This window comes from Stylophora pistillata, chromosome 3, assembly GCF_964205215.1.
Source record: "Stylophora pistillata chromosome 3, jaStyPist1.2, whole genome shotgun sequence".
Classification (NCBI taxonomy): domain Eukaryota; kingdom Metazoa; phylum Cnidaria; class Anthozoa; order Scleractinia; family Pocilloporidae; genus Stylophora; species Stylophora pistillata.
This window is the reverse complement of record NC_142521.1, coordinates 6,161,295-6,174,383: the sequence shown is the minus strand read 5'-3', so window position 1 is coordinate 6,174,383 and position 13,089 is coordinate 6,161,295. Positions and strand designations below refer to the sequence as shown.

Here is a 13,089-nt window from a genome sequence, read left to right as displayed (position 1 = left end):
CTTAAGAATAGTGAATATTTATTGCTGCTTTTTCAACTGATGGAAATGTCCAAAACAAAAGTCAGGCGATAATAACATATTAATCAAGGCAAGGATCAGTTTCTAGTGTTCCATGTGTAAACAATGATGCTCTAAAGTTCACTGAAATCATATCTTGCATTTTCTTCCAAGGTGTAGGCAGGATTTTCTTGTCAAGCTGGGGGATCACTTGCACCCCAGTTCTCTCTCCCTTCCTCCAAAGGTATACCTTTGCTGTTTTGACAACTGAAGATTTGTATCTTGTCATATTCTTCAGCCTTACATGACTTGTTCACAGAGTGAAGAGTCCACGTGCAAGGTAGTATTGCAACCATGTCTCCTCCTACTTGGAGGAATCATGGCTCCAGACTCTGCAAATCATCTTTTGTCAAAGCAGTTAAGTCGAATCCTTTCACCTCTGGCAATCCTGAATAAGAAGGAATACTTCCGAGCGTTATTAAGGTACAAATAGGCATCCAGCCCAGGAAGAATAACAATACTCCTGGCCCCCGTTGTTCAAAGGTTGGATAATGCTATTCACTGGATGGGTGTTAACAAAATCTAATGGTACTTCACTATCCACAAGATAGGGATTTATCCAATAGATAGTGTTATCTTGCATTTAGACAACTGGGGCCTGATCACTTCATGCTGCTGACAACAGTGGTGAGCCACACACATCACAAAGCTTAATCTTGATCAAACTACCTTGTCAGGTGCCAAAATGGGTAACAGTAACTTCTGAATGCAATAAAAATCAGCCTCTACAAACCTTCCAGTTCATGAAGCTTTGACACTTTAGGCTTTAATTCTTTCCTCAGCCTGCTTACTTCCTCATCCAAGTTCTTCTGATCTTCATGAAAAAAAAGGAAGATGTACACTATCAAGTTTAGGTTTGCATTTCTTTCAAGAAGACACCTTAATGTCATTGCTCACCTTGTTGCAACATTGCTTGCACATTACCATTTGGAAGCTTGATGAACATGTTTCCAAAGCACACCCAAGGTTTAGAAGCTGCAATTAAGAAAATTACCTATTTGATTCTTCTTAAATGAAATACTCATCTTATTGTTTTTCCCCTGTATGAGAATTGTAAGTATCACACCTGCCTCAAAGATTTACCTTGATGTATCCACAAGAAACTCACTGTGGGAGTACTGTCTTGGGAGTAATCCACATTTTAGGACCTATGCCAGTAATCAAACCTTGATCAAGTCACAAATTACCATATTTTATTGAATAAGTGCCTAGGCGCCTTTTTAACATTTCTGGGCCACTTGCTATAACAGAAAGTCTTTTTTTTTCACCAGCATGTATGTGCTGTTTTATCCCCTGGTTCAGGTGAAGGTGCAAATATGAAAAATTCACTTGTAAACTGATCAAGCTTACATGACGCCCCATTGTTTCCACTTTTGTCCTCTTTCTTTAGCATCCGAAGAGCCTCTCTATTCGTATTCCTCTGCCTATCAAGTTCGACTATCTACCAAAAATGATGAAATTAAAGTCACGTGCATTTGTATTAGTTTATCAGCTGTAATTGAAATTTAAATCTTTGAGTGCCAGAAGAGTTGTAACCGACCTTTAAGACGAGTAGAGCATAAGCACAGAAGCGATCGGGTACGAAGAAGTTTTAAAATTAATTTTTAATCGTCTAACGCGAGAGAACTCCGTCTTCTTCATCTGAAATCTCTCGCATGGCAAGAAATAACTAATTTTACCCTCACATGCAAGTATTTCACTTTGATATATTTACACCTGTTGTTTATCTTCCATGATTTCTTGAGCGAGCTCTTCTAATTCCGCAAATTTCTGTAGCGTTTGAGAAGCAAGTCTATCCGCCATTTTGGATTGTCTGGTTCCCAAATTAACCGCCAAAGTCTGGCGCAAAAGCACTGGGCAGACTGATTAAGGACGCGAGATTGAAAATAACAGTAAACGACTGAAACCAGGTACGAATTTGTTGTTTGCGAGGTTCTAACATCCAGAGAGCAAGTTAAGATTAGCAAAAGATGTAGTTTATTCATATTTCTATCAGATCAAATCAACGTATTTATATACGTCGTATTCAAACCGTACCTCGGCGTCCCATGCATCCTACCATTTTTTTTTCTTGTTTGGAACTTCGCTTCGACTCTTGCTTTGCATTTGGATGGGTTTCCATATGACCACATGATATTCCCAAACAAAAACTTGGTACTAAAGGTAATATATCGTTTGCACCGTAGTTTTCTTTTATCAAAGAACTGTATTCATCAGGTTTATGGAAATCTTGCCCAAAATTAATTGTAGTCTGCCTTAGTTTAAAATTAATTTTGTCCTTCGTCCGAGCTGGGATCCTCAGTGGTGGCCTTAGTTTAAATCTTATTGTCCTTTGTCTGAGCTGAGATTCTCAGTGGTGAATCCTCATGAAAGAATTCAGATGTGAACTACCTTCCCACAACCTGCTTTGCGTAACCGTGACTGAAGGGCGACGGGGGGGAGGTCACGAGAAAAACAGTTTCTCCGTTTTCTTAATCAAAGTCTGGATTCTTTCCCCAACGGAAAAAGCTGAAAAAACCTGTATCTGTCTCTGATTCTGTATCCTGAAGACAATTTAGACAGACAGTTTTGCCAGTGTGCAGCTCAGCACCAGCAGCTAGGCCTGTGTAGGCCTAATGACCAGAACATAAATAATTAACCAAATTTTCATCCCATCAGCAGTAAGAGATCAGCATTAGGCTTTCAGATGAAAACAGATGTAGGCCAGAGTTCAGATTCTTTCAAACTATCCTAATCTAACCTATTTGGTGAAATTGTTTCAGAGCAAAAACTCCATGAAGCAAGGTTAAGAGGAAATCATGGATTCTAAAGCAACTGCAGCTACAAAAAAGTCAATAATTCTTAAGCCAAAACATGCTGGTGATGTTAAAGTTGTCCAGATGAAACACTGTTTTCCATGGTGTGATGGAAAGGACCTTGATGAACCACCAACATCTGCTGAGGCTTTTAGAGTCTCAAAGAAAAGGAGATTTGTATCAATCAGCAGTATGAAAGACAAAGAGATAGAAGAGCACTGCCAGTCACGAAAAAGAAGGCAATCAGTCAAACTTACAGGGACAATAAAATTTACAATTCCACTGATAAGGAATTTGGTAGGAAGACACACTTCAAGTAACAGTGAAAAAAATGTTCTCTCCATGCAGGGAACGAATCAGAGAACTACAGAGGAAATAAAGACCTTGCAATTTAAGGTGCTTGGTACATTAGCAGAGTCTATGGAAGTAGAGCCAGCAAGAATGCACTCTGGGGAATTTTCATTTAATGACCCAAAGACTTCTCAGCAACATCATACATTTAATTCTGATGTCCAAGATTGTATTCTAAATGTAGAAAGATCAGAAGACTCCAGTAAACCTTCAAGAATTGACAAGCATAAAGCTTTACAGTTTTTATCCACTCTGCAGGAATTTGATAAAAACAGTATAGAATGTAAGTCTTTATTTGAGACCTACCAATTTAACAAGGTGGAGAACTCCATTGTTGAGGAAAACTGAAAATTGCATGTCAAAATATTAAGCCCACTTTCTACTTCCCTTTACAAGACACTTAGTTTGTATCAAACCACATGAAACCTTCACATTTTAGGATGCATCACTGTTTTAATGTATTTATTTAAAGAGTCTTAATGCAGAGCAGCAAAAGGTTTGAACCAAGGAGTAGCAGTTGTTCAATCAGTCTGATGGTTCAGGTGAGAGTGGTCTTGATAAGGACTGTTTGCAGTTTTAGTGACTGATGTTTGCATACCAAAGAGGAAATTATCATCAAAGTCCCTTGTACTCAGAGTGACTTTGACTCAGGTTGTTTAAATGTCAGTCACTGCTGCCAGCAACAGTCCTTTTCAGGACTGCTCAACCCTGGATAATCAGCCAACTTTAGTGATCATTTTGATAACTATATTTATCAGTTGAAAAGCAAATTAAATATAGAAGTAGAGTATTTTGAAGTACTCTGTTGCTGCTGCTGCACATTAAACAAAGACTGCAATGCCCAAAGTGACAAAAGCCAGGATGTGAGCCACTCTGTGAAAACACATAGAGTTGGAGTTTAATTGAAAAGCCAAAGCATGAAATGAGAAGAGAACTTTTCTTTCTGGAGGAAGAAGATAGCTTTTTCATCATTTCATTGCAACCTATACAATAAGTTACAACAAATGACAAAAGTGTACAATAAGCTTAAGGCTATATTTTTCTAGGTATTACAAAATGTTTCTGAGTGAAGGTTGTGTTATGCTTAACTTTTATATTTATCAAGAACTGTAGTGAAACCTATTTTCTAGTACAATGCTGGAATGTTTATTTCACACCGCATGATACTAAAGATTACTAAAGATCAAAATTAGCATGGAAATAAAAAAGAAAAATATTTGGGCAATAAGATAGTGAAGACTGAACGTTGAAAAATGCTATGTATATAATATTTACTGTTAAAATTTTGTTAAATAAAGTGACAAGTTATGGATTCATTGTGTGATATCTCACACCCTTAGTTTCATCAAGTTTCATGCCAGCCTTTTTCTTGTAATCCTCCTGTTGTCTTTCTCGCATAACTCGCTGCATTTCAAGTAAATCTGCTTTGCTCATTCCTGTACGAAGAAACAAAAATATAATCTTAATGTAGAGGTTTACCTTTTTTTTGTGGATTATCAGTTTAACTGATAGATTCCATCTTGCAATGTTTCAGTTCAGTAAAAGACCACAGATGACATGGAAATGTGGCGAGAGGAAACAATGACTCACTGACAGATGTTTTAATTTACCATATTTTGCTGTTTTCTGTGATTATTACTATACAAACCCATGGCAACATCAGGGCTCGAAATTAACGGTAACCCGTTAACTAATGGTTAGTAATTTTCAACGTTTGGTTATTAAAAATTTGTCCAACTAACACTACATGAAACAACAACAAACATATGAAACATATGTGTGAACTGCGGTTATGAGACGTATATGAGAACGATCCTTCGCAGTAGAGCACTATTTGAGCAATAGTGGAAATCAGACCTGAAAAAAATTTCAGGCCTGTACGGGATTCGAACCACTGACCTCTGCGATACTAGTGCAGCGCTCTACCAATTGAGCTAACATATGTGTGAAACATATGTGTGAACTGCAGTTCACACATATGTTTCATATGTTTGTTGTTGTTTGATTTATCATCTACGGGTTTATATCGAATTAATTTGATGGCCTGCTCCCAGTTGGCTTGTTAGCTCAATTGGTAGAGCGCTGCACTAGTATCGCAGAGGTCAGTGGTTCAAATCCCGTACAGGCCTGAAATTTTTTTCAGGTCTGATTTCCACTATTGCTCAAATAGTGCTCTACTGCGAAGGATCGTTCTCATATACATAACCCTACATGGTTAGTAAAATTTTCTAACATATTTAAACATTAGTAGACCTCAGGATAAAGAGCATGTAGGCCCGACTCAGAGGAACACTTAGAATACTCAAGTTGTTAAGTCAACTTTAACTCTTTTTAGAGAATGTGCTGTAGATGTACTGTTCTTGACTAATCATGGTAAATGAGAGGGAAATAAAACAGGTGCATAATTGTCAACGTTTATGAGGTCACCATGCAATTTCAGCTACTCTTTAATTTGTCCTAGTCGTTATTATCAAAATGTTCAATATTTGAGATATCGTAACTTGTGAGCTTGGATACAAAACTTTATAATTTGGTCAGTAAAAAAGATGTCTACTAACCTGAAGGGTTAGTGATCCAAAAATTAAATTCAAGCCCTGAACACGGAATCTATTAGTTTATATCACTATGATAACAAAAAGCAGAATGTTGATGGTGACATCTGCCTTCTGAAAGATCATGAGCAAGAACCAATTCAAATGTGTGTATAATTCAGCTTATCAAATAAATATAAATCCCAAACTAAGGTGAAAAACATGTTCATGCTCTCTCAGTGCTTGCATGAAGACCCTACATTTTCCACAACTTTGGAAGGTATTATGGTCTGAGTAGCTCTCTTCCATTTTTAAGACAGCCACCTATGTCAAATGTTACTGAAAGCAGAGCTGTTTCTTTCCTTTGTGTCCTGTTCTCTTACCAGGTCTTATTGGTCCAGAGTGTAGTGACTTATGCCTGAGTTCATCATTTTCAATTGAAACCTGTTGCTTTTGAGCTTTCTTCAGGGCCTTTAGCCTTCCTTTTTTCCTTTGTTTGGCTTCCCACTTCTCCAGGTCATAAAATCTAAATATCAAGCAAACAAGAGATGAGAATTCATCAAGCAATATCAAGTTTTCCAACCTAGTATCAAAATAATTGTAAGGTAGACGGCAAGGAGAAAAACTATTAAAAATTATTGAGAGTGAAAGGGTCAACAGCTGACAAGGTTGAACAAAATTCTGTGATGTGTCTAGGGCAAATAAATGACAAATGACTACATTTTACCAAAACCAAGTGCAATAATTTGACTGACTTTTGACTTTATTATTATTTCTTTTAAATTAAAGAAAGAAAGGCCTTTGTAGCCTGCAGTTAGCAAAGCTATTCTAGGCGGGCTACCTAAACAGACACTGTATAGTCTCTCTCTCTCTCTCTCTCTCTCTCTCTCTCTCTCTCTCTCTCTCTCTCTCTCTCTCTCTCTCTCTCTCTCTCTCTCTCTCTCTCTCTCTCTCTCTCTCTCTCTCTCTCTCTCTCTCTCTCTCTCTCTCTCTCTCTCTCACACACACACACACACACAACCATAAAATAAATAAATGAGCAAATAAATATTAATAATAATTGATAATAACACCTAACTACTGAGACCATTCTAAAAGTATTTTCTTGAACTGATCTTTGGCAGCCAAGAGAAGTGACATGCCATTTTCCACCAAAGATCTCAGGGACACAACCAGAATATTATTGGCAATAAAGCAAAGTTGAAAGACACTAGGCCCCACCAGGAGATCATTAATGCTGGGCAGTTTTTTGAGGTCTTTCAATGAGCCCTTGCGGCCAACAAAAAAGAAGAAAAAATGCTTTGAATTTCACAGACTTTCTCATATCAAATACTGTTTCAATTATTATAATAACTCTACATCTGAGAGAGAAGCACATCTCAGATTTTTTTAACCCTGACTGACATGTCATGATAACTGGGGGTCAGTCACATTAGAATTCAAAATAGTGTTAACTTTGTTTTACAGTTAACTATTGCTTACTTTTTATGTGGTAGTGTTACAGTGTTATAGTCCTCTGCAAAAGTTTCAAACATTTTCTTCATTTCAGATCTAGGAAACACTTCAGGGTTTATTTTCTTGACTTCTTGGAGCCACAAGTAAAATTCTTGTTGTTTATTGAACATGTCACTTTCCACCAAGATTCCATATTTACCATACTTGTCTTGATTGACAGCTGTCTTTGACCTCTTTTCTTTTTTCCGTGCTTTCTCTTTCTTTTTCCTAGTTTTCTTGCCCTATGACAAACCAAGCTATGCCCTTAGAATACTATCAGTTCTTTCTTACTTCAATTTGAAGGCTGCTTCATTCCTATCTTACAAATCCAAAGAGCCCAACTCTAACTTTTTCTCTAAAAATGAGTTTATAGAAGCCAAATGAATATAAGACAATTTTGGTAGCATGGCCACATACTGGTAATTTCAAATAACCATATGCAAGAACTTTAGATGTAAAATGGGCTTTCTCCAAGATGGCCCAAACGCTAGCCTCCAACTAAGGCTTTCAATGGCCCTTTGACAAAAGCATCTCATCCCACATTGTAAATCAGCATGTGTGTGAGCCAAGGACTCCATTTCAACAGAGTTAGTCCCATCTGCATGAAAGTGTAAAGCTCTCCATATAAAGAATATTTCTTATTCTTCTGAAAATCATATTAATCAGTGGTTTTCTCATGATTTGAAGTGGAGGTTTTTTGGAATGTAATTTGGAAATGGCCCTTATGAGAAGTGAACTGTAATGCTTGGGACACATCAAGATATGAAACTTTTTCAACTTGGCTAAAAATTAAAATACTTTCCTAAATATGTTCAGAGTAAACATTGTGCTGCACCATAATATAATATAATTGGCTCTGGTACCTGTTTTCTCTGGTCTTCTTTCCTTCTGTGTCTTTTCTTTTCTGAGTCATTTGAATCAACACTTTTGTCTGTTTCTGTTGATGGACTTCTCCTTGCCTTTCTTTTCTTCAACTTGGAGACTCTTGATTTTTTCCTAATGTGTAATTTATTTTTCATATAATTATCATCAAAATAACAATGGGTGAAAACATAATATTGAGTATCTGAGTATATCAATCTTTAAAATAAAGATGTTCTTTTTAACTCGTTATAACTTAACATCAAGTGAAATTCTACAATTACTCTCTTACATTAGTTGAGCTGTACGAGTAATTATCCCTCTACCTTACTGGGCTGCTGGAACTGCTTGACGATCCTGAACTATCAGAGCTTGATTGAGAACTTCGACTTCTTTTTCTATGTTTCCTTGACTCCTACCATGTACAGGATTATAAATTAAAACAAAAATTCTCGTGCGCCACTTGGTACTTGGACAAGAGTGTCTCAGAGAGTGTCAAAATTGTAATCTCCAACAGGGCCCGCTTAAGTTACAGTGTTAAAACAAAAGTTTCTTGTTTGTTTATTTGAAGCGATTCTCTCGGTTATGAAAGATGGAAAATCCGAAGAGGGCGGTGTGGTGTGGTCCCTCAATACCGCACCTCAATTAAAAAAAGGAAGAACATGTTATAGGATTACATTTTAAGACATACCTTACGAGCTGATTCTTTAGAATGCTTGCTTGACCTTTGTGGAGGACTTTCTTCCCCCCTATCCGCCATTGTCATGACTGGACGTAAAGGCCTGGATCGAGGGAGTTCTTAAAGAGAGCACGTTGTGTAACGGTAATGGGAATGTATCTATTATGGCTGCTTCTAGTGACGGAAAGGTATACCTGTAAATTGTGAGATTATTTTCCAAATGACTAGTTTTTTTTTTTGTTTCACTCTTTTCAAAATTATTTTCTTTATTTTTTAGGACAAAGGTTGTGTGGATAACAAATTGACCTTATGGGTTGGTAACTTAGACAAGCGACTGAGCGAGTGAGTGAACAGCTTATCAAGACACCTCAGAGCTTTTTTACAAATTGAGCTAATATGGCGTTACACTTAGTCTATGTTACCCCTTCAGTGTGGTTATGTATTATCGAGAATCCTTAGTAAAAAAGATCCACCCTTTTGTGCTGCGCCAGGCTTATGCAAAAGCTGTAACATAGGAATTATGGAACACCTGCTTACCATGAACAGCAGATAACTGATATCATAGTTAGTAGCTGATATACCAACCTCTTGTGATCTGAAATTTGAAGATTTTGAATTTTGGATCACATCTTCAACTTTAACCCCTGAATTTGTGATTTTTTCCACTAGTCTCCCTAAAAATTTAAACGCGTTAGAATGATTAATCAATTCCATGTGCTTGTTATGTTTAGGAATAAGTTTGACTGCCTGTCTAAAGAGGTGCTTCATGTTCTCAAGCCAATTGCAAATTTAAATGAGAGGCTGGTTTTTCAGGAAATAATTTTATCATGTATCAGGGGTGTTCCCATCTCATAGAAACTGTTATTGTTGTGGGAATCCTTATAATTGTTTTTATCTCGACTATCCATGGGTTCATCTTTTAAGCTAAAGATGAATGTCTTTATTTTGTGTATTATAGGTATAATCTGCTGAAAATTCTTCAGCGGTTTGGTGAGATCAAGAGCTTTGACCTCCATTTTCATAAATCTGGTGCAAGAGAGGGGGAGCCATCTTATTGCTTTGTTGAGTTTAAAACATTCCAGGTCTGTGGATAGTTGACAGAGTGCTACATGATGATGTCATTACAGTAATACAAGATGATGAGGGCTATCATTTGATCTTTTTCTGGTTTGGTCTTACTCTATAAATTCTCTAGGAAGCAGAAAATGCACTGCTTGGATTGAATGGCAAACTAGCTCTGTCCAAACCTCTGAGTGTTAACTGGGCAAGGAAACAAACTGGAGAGGCAGTAAGTGGCTAGCAAAGTTGATTGGTGTAATAGAGTTACTTTTTTTTACCTTCTTAGTGAGAGTGAATGGTTAGGAAACTCAAAAGAATGTAGGATTTTGGAACTAGAGTGTGCATTCAACAAGTACACACGAAACTCTTTATGGAGGCCAATTTACTAACTCAGTTGATAAGATCAAATTATCTTCTAGACTTCAGCCCTTTCTTTTCATCTTTAATTTTTTGACAGGCCTTCTGACTAGTCATCTCCACTCACTATGCTTTTGCCTGGTCTTACATATCTTTGTGTCTCATTGGTGGAACAAAAGAGATGCAGTTACTTTTAAAGTAAATGATTGTGCAATCATTGTTCGTTGTTTGAAAGTAGAGTATTTTATTCCTATGAAGACAAGTGGAACATGCAATATCTAGATGTTTAATACAATGTATGCTGAACCATGGGTTGAGAGGTTTGGGACATCGTGTACTTCACCGTGGAGTATACATGAAAATGAAACTGGTTATCAGTGGACTGTTAGAGAACTTGGTGAAATCCACCAGAAATGGCAATATACCTAGTCCCTCAGCACATAATTATTATATATAATTATCCAGATTTTTTTTTTTTTATGATGACCTATCATTCTCTCTTCATACAGGGAAAGAAAGAGAAAGATAAAGCCATACCAACCACTCCAAGCTCATCACAAAGTTCATTAGATAGGTGAGAAGAAAAAACAACTGGCAGTATTGCAATTTCATTATTCTCTCCTGTTGAAAATTATTGCAACCAGAAAACTGGCAATCAGTGCATGCCAGGACCTATGTCAACTGAGTTCAACCGCCTCCCGGTTAGCTCAATGGATAGAGCGCTGGACTGTTGTGCGGGAGGTCGAGGGTTCGAGTCCCGGCCGGACCAACACTCAGGGTCTTAAAATAATTGAGAAGAATTTGCTACCTTTCTATAACATCAATAAATGGTTAGATATTCTAGTCTTCTTGGATAGGGATGAATAAATGGAGGTCCCGTCTCCTGCAGGGTTGGGGTAGGAGACGTTAATTTCCCGCACACGAGATTACTGTGTGATGGATGTCCTCCCCTGGGGTGGGATATTGGGTGCACTTAATTTGGAGCCTCGCTCTGTTGTGTGACCCTCACCACACTCTGGTGAAAATGATTAAATAAATAAGTTTAAATCCACTGCAGCTTTACTCTTTTGTCAAAGAGGTGGATCACAAAAAATATTGCTGCTGCCTAAAACAAGGAGTATACTCTGTTTTCAAGTTTTTGATGTTATTTAAGTCACATCTAGACTAGTCAAAAGACATCCCTATCTTCATATGTGCTTTCCAATTATATATATCAATCTCATCGACCAATAACTTATTATTGTTTGCAAAATTTCAAAATGCAGCATGGATTTTCAGTTACCTATTGATATATTCATGGTGTGGACAGTAATAATATTCAAGTCATTTTAAATTTTTTTCCTTCTCTCACCAGCTGTGATTCTAAAATACGAGCAATAGAGGCCAAGCTCAAACTGATGGAAAGTGGACACAAAAATGACCTGTCTAGTAGAGGAAAACATCCTCTTCTAGTTCAGAGTGAGCAAGTAAGGTCTCACCCATACAAGAAGCAGGAAAGATACAGGAGAGGAAGAGGGAGACATGCAAGATGACAGTGATCTCTGTCCCCAGTTTACTTTTGAACTCTTTAACTCCCAAGATCTGATTGTTAATTCTCCCGTTAGCTGCTACAAATTTCCTTGTAAATTAGAAAAATTTGGTGTTAGATCAAGAGAACAACTTCTATCTGATAAGTTGAAGTATTCTTATTATCTGTTTGTAGGATAACATGGATGTTTTAGGGAGAAATTACATGTTAATCACATCTGGGGGTTAAAGGGTTAAGTACCTAGCTTAGAAATAGTTTTTTCACTACAGTGAAATTTTTGGTAGAAGATTGTTATACAGAAGTTGTTACCAGTAGGGTCATTTTCAAAATGCATATGACAACTTCATTATTGGGATGATATGCAAAAAGAAGCTGTTAGTGGAATTCAGCTGAGAGACAAACAGCATGGGAATTCTGAAAGTGAATAGAATAGTTTTCACAGATCCAGAGGTTAAATATTTACTTGCTGGTATTTTCTAGCTTACTATTTAATGCCTGTTGTAAGAGCCCTATCTTTAGTACATCTACAATTATACAATCTAGTAAATATGTAAAAAATTAATGTAAATAACATGTGGTAACATAAATGAAACGAGAAATAAATAAAAGCCTTGGTCCAATTAATTTACAGAGGTGCTGATGTTTGTCATGATTTTTTTGGGTGATCAGAGAAGTATTACTTTTAACCAAAGCTTAAACATGTTTTAAAGCTGTGTTGTTAAACATGGTTTCAAATTGATTTCCTTGTAGAAGCTGCTTCAACTGATGTTTGTTGACTTGAAATTTAGCACATTGAAAATACAAGTTGTTGATTACTTGAATCTTACAAAAAATTCAAATATAGCCAACAGGGTTCTAACATTTTTTAAAAACAAATTTCAAAGACTTTTCTAGGACTCAGATTGATTTTTCCAGGACTCCAAATTTCATTTTTAAACCTTTCATTCCTAATATTTCAAAACCAATTCTCATTTCAGTCTTCATAAATTATATTTCTTAGAACATAAATTCTGAAAACTTCATTGCTTGTGTGAAGGTTTCCAGGACTTACCCTAACCCAGGACCTGTAATGTTTTTCCAGGAATTTCCAGTCCTGGAAAAATGCCAAGTAAAATTTCAGTTTCTGGGACCTACACAAACCATGAGCCAGGTATCTGAGACTTACCTAATGCTTCTTTACCTCTTACTTTCTGCACAATTTATTATAATTTAATGTTAATATCCCTTTCAGTACATTCCTCCTAGTTTCTCCAGGCAAACTTTAGAAACCTATCATGAACTGTGGAAACTCAAAAGATTTCATGTCCTGAAAATATGTATATTTTTCTCTATTTTCGATTCTGTGAAAAAAAAATTCCACAATGCCCAAGCCATTAA

The 13,089-nt window shown here is 36.7% G+C and overlaps 4 protein-coding genes across 5 annotated transcripts; 2 read left to right on the top strand and 2 right to left on the bottom strand.

The window, feature by feature from the left end:
* Position 1: 1 nt before the first annotated feature.
* LOC111343741 (p53 and DNA damage-regulated protein 1) lies at positions 2-1,881 on the bottom strand. Its single transcript, XM_022950923.2, has 5 exons — positions 1,774-1,881; positions 1,408-1,498; positions 955-1,032; positions 791-871; positions 2-445 (listed from the first exon to the last, which is right to left on the bottom strand). Exons 1-5 carry the CDS (start codon positions 1,858-1,860, stop codon positions 375-377), a joined length of 408 nt encoding a protein of 135 aa, XP_022806658.1. The 5' UTR covers positions 1,861-1,881; the 3' UTR covers positions 2-374.
* LOC111343738 (uncharacterized) lies at positions 1,838-4,516 on the top strand. Of its 2 annotated transcripts, none has more exons than XM_022950920.2 (2): positions 1,838-1,967; positions 2,820-4,516. In XM_022950920.2, the coding sequence occupies exon 2, from the start codon at positions 2,856-2,858 to the stop codon at positions 3,549-3,551; it is 696 nt and encodes a 231-aa protein (XP_022806655.2). In that variant the 5' UTR covers positions 1,838-1,967; positions 2,820-2,855; the 3' UTR covers positions 3,552-4,516. The 2 variants fall into 2 exon arrangements, with proteins under 2 accessions (XP_022806655.2, XP_022806656.2); XM_022950921.2 differs by lacking the exon at positions 1,838-1,967 and adding an exon at positions 2,067-2,220.
* On the bottom strand, positions 4,078-8,869 carry LOC111343752 (uncharacterized). Its single transcript, XM_088754608.1, has 6 exons — positions 8,781-8,869; positions 8,416-8,504; positions 8,092-8,224; positions 7,217-7,470; positions 6,118-6,260; positions 4,078-4,639 (listed from the first exon to the last, which is right to left on the bottom strand). Exons 1-6 carry the CDS (start codon positions 8,853-8,855, stop codon positions 4,509-4,511), a joined length of 825 nt encoding a protein of 274 aa, XP_088610734.1. The 5' UTR covers positions 8,856-8,869; the 3' UTR covers positions 4,078-4,508.
* A 4-nt stretch (positions 8,870-8,873) lies between these two features.
* LOC111343747 (putative RNA-binding protein 18) lies at positions 8,874-12,345 on the top strand. Its single transcript, XM_022950932.2, has 6 exons — positions 8,874-8,956; positions 9,046-9,110; positions 9,727-9,850; positions 9,964-10,056; positions 10,694-10,758; positions 11,539-12,345. The coding sequence occupies exons 1-6, from the start codon at positions 8,933-8,935 to the stop codon at positions 11,714-11,716; spliced, it is 549 nt and encodes a 182-aa protein (XP_022806667.2). The 5' UTR covers positions 8,874-8,932; the 3' UTR covers positions 11,717-12,345.
* Positions 12,346-13,089: the final 744 nt, after the last annotated feature.